This window comes from Fukomys damarensis, unplaced genomic scaffold, assembly GCF_012274545.1.
Source record: "Fukomys damarensis isolate Sample0158 unplaced genomic scaffold, DMR_v1.0_HiC HiC_scaffold_34, whole genome shotgun sequence".
NCBI lineage: Eukaryota > Metazoa > Chordata > Mammalia > Rodentia > Bathyergidae > Fukomys > Fukomys damarensis.
In genome coordinates this window covers 25116767-25130806 of record NW_022900946.1, presented here as the reverse complement: position 1 = coordinate 25130806, position 14040 = coordinate 25116767, and the positions used below count along the sequence as shown (strand labels likewise).

The 14040-nt window shown below is 42.5% G+C and overlaps 1 protein-coding gene across 4 annotated transcripts in view; it reads right to left on the bottom strand.

Annotated features, from left to right (window-relative positions):
* Positions 1-14040, bottom strand: part of Pi4ka (phosphatidylinositol 4-kinase alpha) — a 149265-nt gene that overhangs the window by 40649 nt on the left and 94576 nt on the right. For all 4 annotated transcript variants that reach the window (XM_033758643.1, XM_033758640.1, XM_033758641.1 and 1 more), the window contains 5 exons: positions 4108-4178; positions 3901-4025; positions 2390-2471; positions 2004-2087; positions 655-744 (listed from right to left, as the gene is read on the bottom strand). In XM_033758643.1, the coding sequence (XP_033614534.1) occupies positions 655-744; positions 2004-2087; positions 2390-2471; positions 3901-4025; positions 4108-4178 (452 nt within the window). The remainder of the gene's footprint in view (positions 1-654; positions 745-2003; positions 2088-2389; positions 2472-3900; positions 4026-4107; positions 4179-14040) is intronic.

The following is a 14040-nucleotide window of genomic DNA, read 5'->3' as shown; positions in this document are numbered from 1 at the left end:
GTGGCAATTTTGTTCTGTTTGACTGTCTAGAACAGTGTCTCACCTTTCATCATCCACATTTACAAGCCAGTACCTTTATCTGAGAAAACTCACAGGAACCTACTCATGCAACCTATATAATCTTTTTCCAGGTAGAGCTTTACTGAGACACAGTCCCTGGCTCTGCCTAAGGTGCATTCAATAATGCACTCAGCTGCTGGCACTGCTACTGCCTTGCAGTGCCCTCCTCTTCCCACCACACAGGCCCCTCTTATCTCACAAGTGGCGCCAAGTCCCGCCACAGGCTCGGCACCTTGCCTGGTGTGAATGGTCAGGTCTGGGCCCGCCCAATCTGACTTCCAGCACACTCATCCATTAAGGTGCTCCGAATAGAGCAGCACCTTGAGTTGCTAGTACTGAGTGCCCAGTACTCTCAGGCTCTACACTGACTGATGTTCTTGGTCTGTTTATTCACACTACTGCTGTTTGTATTTTTAGTTCACTGTGCCTGTGGAAAGCTCTCTGGACTGCTCAAAGGAGCTTATCATGATTGCCTACATGTACCAATTCTCCACAATGAATGTAATCCTCATGTACTGCAAACATGTATTAATAAAAATTTAAAATTATAAACACACACACACAGATTGCTTTTTGATGATTTCAAGAAAATACCTGTAGGTGAGACTTGGTGACTGTAGGCGCCCACTTCATGGCCTCCTGCAGGATCATACCACAGCGAGCAGCAAAGTCCTTCACAATGCTCTAGAAGTAGGTGACCACGCTTTTTAATAATCTGAAGTCAGCCCATCCGGACTGTTGCAGTGACTGACATGGGCTGAATTGTTTCTTCCCCAAAAACTTATGGTCATAAAACCTTAACTCTCAGTACCTCAGAATAAAACTGCACTTGAAGACAGGGCTTTGAAAGAGGTGACTAAATTAAAGCCTTAGGTTATGCTAACCTAGATTCCTACAAATGGCATTTTTCTTTTCTTTGATCTATCCCCTAACCTAATCTGGTTGGTATCCTTATGAGAAGAGGAAACCTGGACACCCAGAAACACCAAGGATATGTGCCCACAGAGAGATCATGGAAGGACATACTATAGCAACAGGGTAGCTATTTGTATGCCATGAAGAGCAGCCACTTGTGCGGACACCATGGACTTCCAGCCCTCACAAATGTGAGAAAATAATTTTCTATTCCTTAAGCTATCCATTCTATGGTAGCTGGCTCCAGCAGCCCTAGTAGTGATCATGTTCTAACACCAAGGCTCTAAGGGACAGGAAGTCACATACACCATGGTCTGTAATAATTGCACAAGGCTGTGTGGTAGGACCAAAACCACGGGGCCACGGTACGACACGTCCCAGGTCAGTAACTGAAGGGAAGGCTGTTCCGGGTGGCAAATAGCCTCACATCAGCCACATCACAGCACAAGGAAGCTCCCCAGGGACAGCTGGTCCGGCAGAGTTAGGCTATGTCCTCGCCCCAGGCTGGAGGAGCTGTGGCAAATAGCCTCACATCAGCCACATCACAGCACAAGGAAGCTCCCCAGGGACAGCTGGTCCTGCAGAGTTAGGCTATGTCCTCGCCCCAGGCTGGAGGAGCGCAAAGCGGAGCCGCCCTAAGCTGAGCTTCGTCCTGCCGTAGCAGGGGCCCTGAGTTCGAGTCAGGGAGAGGAGATGCCCAGCTCATCTTCCTCATTTGGAGTCATTTACTCTGCCTGTTGGTCACTGCCAAAGCTATGTCACTCTATTTCCACAGCAAAAAGGCAGTGTGTCGCCAAGGGAGCATAACTCAGAATCACCGGTCAGGAGACAGGAGAGGCCAAGGCTAGCCCTTGCCCTCCGCAGCAGGACTCCAGCACTGCTCAGTGTCCTCACCGTGGGACAAAGCCAAGACCACTCACAACTTTAACTTCTGGGAATGAAGGGACCTCCTGCAGTCGAGTGGTTGCCCCGATACACTCAAGGGATGGTAGTGAAACGGTCCTCGGCGCCGACCAGGCGGGGCCTACCTCTCGGGCTTCATATGTGTCAGGAACTGTGATCCGATAGGGCACGTCGGGGATGTTGTAGTAAGGCTGGTCCTTATGAATGTCCTGCAAGCACAGGGACAGTGCTATTCCCACTTGCCTTCCCGTGGCGTCCGCAGCCAGGCCCCTGACCCAGGGTAGCAGTACACTCGCCACCCTTTCCCCAGTGCCCCATGCACAACGGTCTTCCAGACTTGCTGCAGCTTCCTGGGAAACACCAGGCAGGGCCTGGGCCCCTCCCCATCCTGCCATGAACAAATTCACCACCTGGAGCCAAATCAGTCTCGGGCATATCGCCGGAGGAGCACCCCATCACACAGGGAGGACGGCGGGTACACGGGCCCGCCCAGGTCTCCCAGGACACTCACAGCACTCAGCGACAGGGACAGAGTCTGCAGGATGTCCAGCGTGGTCTTCAGTACAGTCCCGCTCCACAGCAAGTGGGGAAACCTACACCAAAAGCAGGCTCTCAGGGCCCAGGAGCCTCCTGGGCGCCTGCACTCCCAGAGGGATGGGGATGGGGCACCGCTGTTTCCTTCCCCTGCCCCAGCATAAGCTACGCCGGCTGATGGGTACTGAAGTGTATCAGGACGCCCCTCAGGCGGGCACCAGCCCTCACCAGGCTCTCCATAGTGAAGTGGTCAGTGACTGATCAGAAATGATTCCTAGGCCCAGCAAGTCCCCTACCTCAAGGCCTAACATGCCCCAGGTGGCCTGCTTCAACCCTAATAACAACAGGCTGTCTGGATTACACTAGCCAGGCCACACCCTCTCCCTTCCCAAAACAATTCTAGTAATTTAACTGGAGAAATATTAGTGATCAATTAGGGTTCCGTAATATTTTTCACATCATGGCAAAATTAAAAGTTTGTGCCTGATTCTCTAAGGCAGTGATGGTGAACCTTTTACAGATTTCAGTGATACAAACAGCCTGCGGTGGCACATGTGCCATAAGTTTGCTCACTGTCCTAGGATAAAGAGAAAAAGCTCCTAAAAGTAACAGGTGAGGATTCTGGTGGCCTCAGGGCTGGAGGAGCAGCATTTCTGGGCAACCTTAAGGCCATTCATGGCCCACTGCTCCAAAGGCTTGGCTCAGACACACGTCACATGTGTTTAAGACTTGTTCCTGTTCTTGTGGCTCCTGGCAGGCTTCTGACTTACCCTCGGATGGTGGGGCTACATGCACCAGGCATGCTGCATCTGTAGCAAGCTCCCAAACCCCTGGACCTTCAGGGAGTTGCAGGCAGGCTTAGTGTGGGTATATACTACCACTGGCCTTCATACCCCAGAGAGGACAGACCAGACCATCTCTGAGGGTTCTCCTCAAAGTGAGGACGTGTCCCAAGAGGGGCTGCTTTGGTTCCTAGCACACAGAGTAGAAAAGGGCCAGTGTGGGCTTTTGCTCTGAGAAGCCCATAGTTTACTCACTCTACTCATTGACTATTGGCTGAACCCTGAGCTAGGAGGTGATGGGCTGGATCTTCCCATCACAGGTGAGATTTAAAGACAAAGGGACATGTCTCCTGTTAGCAAGAAAGGTACTGTAAAAAAATCTTACCAGGCCTATGAACCCAGTACTCGGGCTGAGGCAGAAGGAGTACCATGAGTTCAAAGCCAGCATGGGCTACATAGCTAGCTCAAAGCTGGCCTGGATTACATATCAGGGCAAAAAATTTTAATAGCTCAGAAAGGAGGTTTCTGGAGTAAAATTCAAACTCTGCAGCAAACTCATTGACATTCTGGGGAAGGGCAATGCCCTTAAGAGCTTCTGTCCTGACCCCATTGTCTTCTGAACTGATGATAAAAGGATGAGTTCCCCTCATTCCAAATCACAAGCATTCACACATACACACAAGTATCAGTGGGAAATGGAACTTACTTATCCACCAGACCAGACAGGTACTTGTCTGCCACCCTCCTTATCCTCTTGTGAATGTGGTTGAAGTTCACCAGCAGAAACTGAGCATGTCGCTCTAGCTCCTCCTCATTCTCCTTTGTCTTAGCCTAGAGTCAGAAGAGAAGATAGGATAGTACTCCTGTACTGTGCTCTACAGCAGAGGCGTCCTCATGCTCTGAAGGGGCTTACTTTATCCGCCATCATGTTGAGGAAGGCATCGAATACTTTGTCTGCAACAGCAATCACACACTGCATCATCCCTGGAACAAAAGGGTTTCCACGGATCAGACACAGCCACGCTGGCATCGAACTCAGACTCAAGGGTCCCTCCCACCTCAGGCTCCCAAGTAGCTGGGACTACAGGCTCACACTACCACAGCTTGCAAATGTTTTCTTTTGAAATGATTCTAGACTCAGAGACAAGTGCAGAGAAAGGAGTTTCCACACACTTGCTTTCCTGAATGTTAACATCTGCTACACAAACAGGCTGAATTTGGATGGATACTAACAGAACTGTTACTTAAATGTCAGACATTATTTGAACTTCTCAGTTCTCCCATTCGTGTTCCTTTTCTGTTACAAGATTCAACTCTGATACCACAAGGCATTTGCTCATCACGTCTCCTTGTTTCTTCTCATCCGTGTCGATTCCTTGGTCCGTCCTCAAACTTCATGACTTTGATACTTTTGCAGGTCATAAGTATTTGGGTGTCTGACTCTTGCTCATGATTAGACAGGGATCTTGGAGGCGATATGCTCTTCTTGTCATGTCAGAGAAAGGGTCTCTAATATCTGTATCTTTTATAACTACTGTTGTTAATCCTGATCACTTGGTATGAGTGACTATTTTCCCCTCTCCAGACTAGAACTGAGTCAAGAAACTTATCCTTGGGGTCTGGGAATTAAGCGTCATCTCCTGAAGAGGATTTGTGGAAGAGATAGCTAAAAATCGCCACAGTAACAGATGAATAGAGACCTGCTCTGACATCATCTAGGCATCTCATTCCTCTTTAAAATCTTGCCCACTAATTTTAGCAAGCCCCTGTGGATTCTGCCTGAAGTAGTTTCCTATTTCCTTTACTCATTCTACTTTTGGTAACTGGAATTCCATAAGGAAAGACTGTCCCCTCTTTCTTATTAATATCCGATAATCTAAGCAGCATGGGCTCATGGAAAGCCCTTGTACTCATTGGATTATAATCCAATACTATGGCTATTTTGTTGTTCAAATCATTCCAGCTGAGGTCTCAGGTTGGCTCCATGTCCTCTTGACATGTCTTTTACTAATTTTCTGTTCTTCTTTCTTAGCACAACCTTATTTTGTGGTTCAGGTTGAACATTCCTAATATGAAAATCTTAAATAATACCAAAAGTAAATGAAATGCTACAAAATCTTAACTTTTTAAGGGCCAACATGAGACTCAAAAAGTTAAGCTGAACCTACTGGTGCACACCTGTAAACCTAGTACTCTGGGAGGCTGAGGCAAAAGGACAGCAGGTTTGAGCCCAGCCTGGGAAATTTAATGATTTAGTGCAATCCTATCTCAAAATTTAAAGAGAGTAAGGATATACCTCAGTACAAAGGCTCTACAATCACTACCACACACACACACACACACACACACACAAATCTTGCAATTTATAGCATTCCAGATGTTGGGATTTTTGGATAAGGATGCTCAACCAGTAAAGTCTATACAAATATTCCAAAATACAAAACTCCTGAAATCTGAAACATTTCTGGTTCCAAGCATTTTGGATGAGGAGTACTAAATCTGTTCTACAAAGTACTCCAGGCTCACTTTGTATTTTTCTTGGCCCACCCTCCCTGGAATCGACCACTTTCCCATGGAGGTCTGGTTCCTGTTACTGGAGATTGGCATTTAGAAACCAAGATCTGAGCATGGGATGTGCTCACTGCTTCAAGGGTGCAAAGCAGGATGTTAAAAAGCAACAGAATGCAGTGAGAATCACAGTATGAATGAAAGAACTGTAAGAAAATGCCACTTCAACCTCTACAACACTGTCCCTTCATCCAATACCTTTCAGATGGCTCAACAACAGACAGAGATTAGGCAGGTTTATCAGCAATGGAACCCAAGCCCAGCACAGAGCCTGAGACACACAGCCTTTCCATGGCTGTTTATTACAAGGACAGATGGGTGCCAACACAGGTCTCAGCAATACAAAAAGTGATTAGTGTGTCCTAGACAGATCCCCAAGGGTAGAAACAATTTCTTTTTTCTTCCTTCTGTGTGTGTTCATAGTACTGAAGATTGAACCCAAGGCCTCCTCACCAAGTTGCCCAGGAGTGACTCAAACTTGTGATCTTCCTGCTCAAACTCAGAATCACAGGTGTCAATGCCCTGTTGGACTCATTTTTTCCTTCCTACCTTCTTTCTCTCTCCCTTCCTTACATTTTTTGTTTCATTTTGTTTGAAATAGTGTCTCACTATGTCGTTCAGGCTGGCGTTGAACTTGTGGCGATCCTTCTGCTTCAGCCTCCTGAGAGCTAGGATTATAGGCATGCCCTACCATACCCAGCCTCCCTTCTGTCTTTTGAGATTGCTTTCTTGAAAGCTTGTTTAGAGGTTCTAGCAGAGGCCACATCTATTCATATACCTTGACCAAAGAATAGTCCTCCTCTATCCAGGAAGGTCATACCACATGGAGTGGTAAGGGAGGAAGGGCATTACCACAGAACCAACTAGATCAGCCAAAGCAACTGTGGTGATGAATGGGGTGACAGATGCCACAGCCAGATCATCCTTCTTAAGAAGCTGAGTTGGGTACATGAAATCTTATTTGAGGTGTTTGTTTAGTATAATATTTTTGCATATTTACAGCTTTATATATGAGCTATATAAAAAAACTGAATCTCAGGCCGGGGATTTGGCTCAGTGGTTCTGCCACCTGCCTTGCAAGCACAAGGGCCCAAGTTTGATCCCCAGTAAAAACAACAACAAGTGAATCAGTTTCTAACAAATAATCAGATAGAGGTCAGATGCCAATAAATATCAGATAGTAACACCTAAAGAGATTTTTGCTTTAAAAAAAAAGGCATCTTCCTTCTTGTACCTACAGCCAGTTTCAAATTACTAGTGAACTCACTAACTACGCAACTGGCAGGCAAGCAGCAACCTCCTGGCCCTCCTTCAAGGAGGCTTGGCTCACATGTGCATGGAGGAGGCAGAAGCTCCTGAAGGCAGCTGCTAATGTTTCAATACCCTCATTCCTGGTTATTCCTGCAAATTCATGAATAATATGTGTCTCCGATGTTGTTTCCTTCCCACCTCTTTTAGAAAAAAGAATGAAGTAAATTCAGTAGCTGCACCCTTACTGGCTTAACCGAAGTAACATGCTCAGAACCAAAACAAATGATCAGTTTAAAATCAGAGCTTGGGAGGCTGAGGCAGGAGGACTGTTACAAGTTTGAGGCCAGCCTGGGCTACATAATGAGTTCGATGTCAGCCTGCATTTAAAAACAAGACCCTGTCTCAAACAAACAAAAATAAATAAATAATAAAAACAAAATCACACAGAAGAGGGCAGTATATTGAAAAAATGAAGAGTGTCTGTGAAGAACAAATCAATACAAGTACAATTTGATTTCCTCCAGTGACACAACAGCAACTTAGAGCTCAGAGGGGCAAGTGAGAAACCAGTTTCCAAAAGGGATCTGACTCCATCTGTATTCCCCTGGAAGTTGGCAACATATGCTAGGCCCTTAGTCTCTCATGGGCTGGGAGTTTCAATTCTGTTGTTGTTATGGGGTGGGGGGCGATGTTTGAGACAAGATCTTGCTAGGTGGTTCAGGCTAGTCTGAATTCACTATGTAGCCCTGGCTGGCCTAGAATTCACAGTGTGATCCTCCTGCCTCAGCCTCCCAAGTGCTGGGATTGCAGACACACACCATCAAATCTGGCTGTTGCCGCTTATGGTCTCCTAGAAACAAAAAGTCTCTGGGTGAGTCAACTGTCTGGCACAGAACTCAGTACAAAATGGTTGCCCCATAAATGAGAGTTAGGAGTATGGATGAGGGGAGTAAATCCATGAACAGCAGTGGGCATCTCTTCCCTACACCCCTCCTAGAAGAAACCTCTGACCTCAACAAGTTCCCAGTCCTCCCCACTGCCAGCAGAGGGAGCTTCCAGAGTCCTTGCATTGGCCTTCTTGGCCAGGCCACTTGACTCACAGCTGCAGAAATAAATTCATGCACAGAATTTCCTGACTGCTATGAAGTGCTCTATATACAACTCATCATAGGGCCGGGAATTTAGCTCAGTGGTTCTACCACCTGCCTTGCAAGCACAAGGTCTCAAGTTTGATCCCCCGTGCCCAAAAAACAAAAAAAAAAAATCATTATAAAAAAGTCTTAAATCAGCCAGGCGTGGTGGCACATACCTGGGATCCCAGCACTCAGGAGGCTGAGGCAGGAGGATCGCTGTGAGTTCGAGACCAGCCTGGGCTACACAGTGAGTTCCAGGTCAGTCTCAACTACATAGTGAGACCATGTCTCAAAAAAGCCAAAAACCAAAAACAAACAAACAAAAAGTCTTAAATGAAGCAGCATCTTGGAGTCTCTGGGGGTGGTTCCTAAGTACATTTCTTTAAACACTGATTTTTCACCAGAAAAAAACAGTACTGAGTATTGGGATAATTTCTCTACTGGCAGGAGTAAGTTGATAGATTCATCAGTGTGCTGATGGCTTTGGCATGGAAAAGACTGCTCACTACTATTTGTACTTAATATTAATACTACATTTATTAACCTTAGAAATGTATTGATTGGCATTCCTCAAAAACTGTACCCAATTAACCAAAATTCAGATTCTACCAAATTCCATTGCATGTTTAAACATGATTATAAACTTAATCAAATCATTCTAACCATTTAATTAAATCATAGGTCTAATATTTCAACCCACTTGTTTTTCAAAGCAACTTATAAATCAGACTTTGTCACCCTTCCACTGAAACTAGTAAAAAAGTGCTTATTCTATATATTTAACTTTATTCTTTGCTATCTCCATTATATATAATGTCTTTTCTTCTGCTGCTTCTTCCTCATTAAACTCTTGCCAAACTCAATTTAATGTTAGCTCTTTGTAATTTTTAAAAATGATGGCATAAATAGCATATAAGAAAACCCATATTTTGTGTTCAATTTGATGACTTCTACACAGCTCTACAGACTCCTGCAAACACCATCCAAACAAGGCACAGAACATCTGCATTAGTCCAGAGAGTTCTTTTGAGCCTCTTTCCAATCTTCACCTCTCTTTATTCCTATTCCCCTCTTGGGTTTGCTTACTAAGGTTTTGTAATATTTTATGTTTTCCTAAAGTTTCTACTATTCTTATCTTCCTAGGAATTTGGTCCTTCTGGCTGGGACTAGTGACAGCTGAAGCCCTTAATGCACTCAAGAAGAGTCTGAGGAGAAGTGGCACTGAGATATGTGCTCTGTACAGATTTTTACATTCTGAAAAGTTTACAGAAATAATGCGAGCCATGTTTGGGCAGGGTCCAGAGAGCCTGGCCCGCTGTCCTGGCATTCCTGCAGGGTCTAAAGTTCTCCTAATTAGCATGTGGAAACCCTCGTGACAATGGATGTGTCTGCAGCCAGCTCTCTGTAGGCTTTGGCTCACAGAGTATCTTCGACTGATTATTCTGTGGAACTCATCTATCACCCACTCGATGTTCCACCTAACAAGCCAGATCCTCCGTTGTGGTTTGGATCTGGATTGTCCTCTCAAAGTCTCATGTGCTCAGAGGATGGGCCTGAGGAAGGTGACTGGACTACGGAGGCATTACAGCTGACTTGCTGTTAGGAGGTGGGGCCTGCTTGGAGGCAGATCACTGGGCATGACCTGGAAGGTGTATCTCCTTCCTCTGCTCCTCCCTTCTACTGCTACTTCCTGAGAGCCGCGATGTGAGTAGCGCCCTTCTGCTGTGCTGTTCTCTGCCTTGCAGCCAGCTAACCATGGACTCTCCTCTCCTTTAAGTTGTGGGTACTGAGTATTACTGTGTCTCAGTGATGAGAAAGTGACTAAGACACCCCCTAATGCTGGTGTTGGACCTTTTCCTGTACTGGATAGCTCTTTCCTGGTGTATTTTCTTTCCTGCTTATGCCAAGAGAAACAACTATATGGCTCCATTTCACAAACACTTACTGGAAGAAACCAGTAAGAAACCATGATATATAATTTGGCCCTGTTTCTGTGGATTCAACACCTATCACAGCAGTCAACCATACAGATCAAAAACACTTGGGAAAAAAATACTGCATCTGTACCAAACATGTATAGGCTTTTTCTTCCTTGTCATTATTCCCTAAATAATACAGTGTAACAACTATTTATATAGCATTTATATTAAATTATTAGTAATCCAGACATAATTTAAAGTATATAGGAGTATATGCATGGGTTATATGCAAATACTATTCCATTTTATATACAGGACTTGAACTTCCTCAGATTTTGTTATTTGTAGGAAGTTCTGAAACCAATATCCCTTGAATACCAAAGAATGATTCACACACTCACACACACACACACACACACAAATACACAAACATAGAGAGAGTTAGATCATCGTGTTCCAGGTATTACCCTTCTCTTTTAATTACCATCTTAATTAGATGTTTTATATTAAATCTTCTTTATATAATATCATTTTGAATTCATAGCTTTCTTAATATAAACTTGCTTTAATCAAGTAAAAATTTTTAAATGCTCAAAAGAGTAGGCATATTTCTACTTTGTATAAAAGGATCTATTAATTTTGAATATGTTTCATTAATTTAACATTAATTTTCAGTAAATACATTAACAAAATTTGCTGTGTGAAATAACATCAATTAATAAGCTTTACACTTGATCTTAGCCAAAAGGCCGAGAAGCGATCAATTAATAAGCTTTAAATAAGAAAATTTTGTAAAAAGCCTATCAAATGTTATACCATTTGCTAAAATATAAATCAGTGAAATAAAAAATATCAAGCTATTGAGTTAAAATAAATAAAATACTAATATCTCCATTCAAATTACAATAATTTATCTACTGAAACTCCCTTTAAATTGGCGTATTGATTCTCTCAGCCTGATCCTGACTTTTTTTCCCTCATTGAGTTTATTGGTATCTTTCAGGTATACAGTACAGTTACATTCATTATTGGGATCTTGTACCTTTACATGACAGATCTTGGTTCTCATTTTTTCCCCATTCCCCTGCCCTCACTTCACCCCCTCCACCCACCCCTCTTTAGAAAGACTTTGTTTCCATTATTACATTTTCTCATATTTTTTTCTTTTCCTTTATTTCCATTCCCCTACCCTTCCCACTTCCCCTACACCTTTAGCCCTTTTCTTCCTATTTCACATTATCAGTTATCAAATTTGGATCTTATTTACACTTTTAGTTTTTCACACAAGAGAAACTATTCAGTATTTACACTTTTGTCCTATTTATTTCACTTATGAGTATGGCTTCAATATGCATCCATTTTCCTATAAACGACTCTAGTTTCTCATTCTTTATGGCTGAGTAGTACTCCATTTTATGGAAAAACCACAGTCTTCTTCCAGTCTCTAACCGATGGGCAATTGGGCTGTTTCCAAGTTGTAGCTATGACAAACTGTGCCACTGTAAACATGGTTGCACATATATCACTGTGGTATGATTCATTCTTTTGGGAAGACACCCAGCAGAGGGATAGCTGGGTCAAATGGAAACTCCAATCCTAGTTCTCTGAGGTATCTCCACATTGATTTCCACAGTGGTTGCACCAGTCTGCACTCCCACCAGCAATGGAGAAGGGTTCCTTTCTCCCCACAACCCCTCCAGCATTTGTTATTGGTTGATTTCTTGACAACAGCCATTCTTTCTGGAGTGAGATGGAATCTTAGTGTTGTTTTCATCTGCATCTCTTCAACGACTGGTGATGTTGAACACTTTTTTCATATATTTATTTGCTGTTTTTACTTTTGTCTGAGAAATCTGTGTTTGTTTCAGATGCCCATTATTAGTTGGATCTTTATATTTGGGGGACCTGATTCTTTTTCTTTTTTTTTTTTTGAGACAGGGTCTCACTACATAGTTGAGACTGACCCGGAACTCACTATGTAGCCCAGGCTGGTCTCAAACTCACAGCAATCCTTCTGCAGTTTTGGAAGTATGGCCATTTTCACTATGTTGATTCTTCCTACCCAGGAGCAGGGGATGCCTTTCCATTTTTTTTTTTTTATAACCTCTTTGATTTCTTTTTTTCAGGGCTTTAATTTTCAGTGTAGAGGTCTATGCTCCCTTCATTACATTGATTCCTAGACACTTCTTTGTTTTGGATGCTATTATGAAAGGAATTGTTTCCCTAATTTCTCTCCTAGTGAGTCTGTTATTTGTGTACAAGAAGGCTATTGATTTTTGAGTGTTGACCTTGTATCCACCTACTCTACTGAATCTGTCAATAAGTTTGGAAGCCTTTTGGAGTTTTTTGGGTCTTCTATGTAGAGTATCATATCATCAGCAAATGACAGTTTAACTTCTTCCTTTCCTATCTTTATTGCTTTTATTTCTTTCTGTTGTCTAATTGCTGTGGCTAATGTTTCCAAAATTATATTGAATAGGAGTGGTGATAGTGGACATCCTTGTCTTGTTCCTGATTTTAGCATGAAGGTTTTCACCTTTTGGTCATTTAATATGATGTTGGCTGTTGGTTTTTCATAGATAGCCCTTATCAAATTGAGATAAAGACCATCTATTCCAATTTTCTGCAGGGTTTTAATCATAAATGGGTGTTGAATTTTGTCAAATGCTTTTTCTGCATCTATTGAGAGGATCATATGGTTTTTGTCCTTGACTCTATTAATATAGTGTATTACATTTATTGATTTACATATGTTGAATCATCCTGGCATTCCAGGAATAAATCTGACTTGGTCAGGGTGTATGATCTTCTTGATGACCCTCTGGTATTCTATTTGCCAGTATCTTAATGAGGATTTGTGCATCTATCTTCATTAGGGAAGTTGGCCTGTAGTTCTCTTTTTTGGTTCAGTCTTTCCCTGGCTTTGAAATCAAAGTAACACTTGCTTCCAGGAATTAATTTGGAAGTATTGCTTCCCTTTCAATTTCATTGAAAAGTTTAAAAAGTAGTGGCAATAGTTTTTCTCTAAATGTTTTGTAGAATTCAGCAGTGAAGCCATCAGGACCTGGGCTTTTTCTTTGTTGGTAAATTTTTAATTACATTTTCAATTTCATGGATTGTAATTGGTGTGCTTAGAATTTTTTAATCTTCTTTGTTCAACTTTGGTAATTCATATGTATCTAGAAATCTGTCCATTTCTTCTGTGTTTTCCATTTCATTAGAGTCAGGTTCTCAAAGTAGATATTGATGATCCTCTGGATTTCTGCTGGATCTGTTTTGACTTCACCTTTTCATTCCTAATTGCATGGATCTGAGCCTTTTCTTTCCTTTTCTTGACAAGGTTGACTAAGGGTTGATCAATTTTATTCATTCTTTAAAAAAACCAACTCTTCAATCCATTAATTTTTTTTTTTTTGTACTTTTCTCTTAGTCTCCATTGCACTGATTTCTGCGTTGATCTTTATAATTTCCTCCCTTATACGAGCTTTGGGTTTATGTTGCTCTTTTTTTTCTAGGCTTAAGATTCATCATTAGGTTGTTTATTTGAGCTTGCTCTGTTTTTCTAGTGTGGGCATTCACTGCTATGAATTTTCCACATAGAACAGCTTTCATTGTGTCTCATAGATTCCTATATGTTGTATTGGTTTTATCATTTATTTGTAAAAACTGACTAGTTTCTTCTTTAATTTCTTTTGTGACCCATTGATTTTTCAGGAGAGTATTGTTCAATTTCCAAGTGTTTGTGAAGTTCTTGTAGTTTCTTATGCTATTGATCACCAGCTTAATTGCACTATGGTCTGATAATATATGTGGGATAATTTCAATCCCTTTGCATTTATTTTGATCCTGACATTTAAAAAGCATATTCTATAACCATACCACCTGGAACATGTCCAATCTCATCTAAAAAGCACATATGCTCTGTAGCAAAAAAAAAAAAAAAAAAAAAAAAAAAGCTCCAGGGGCTGGGAATTT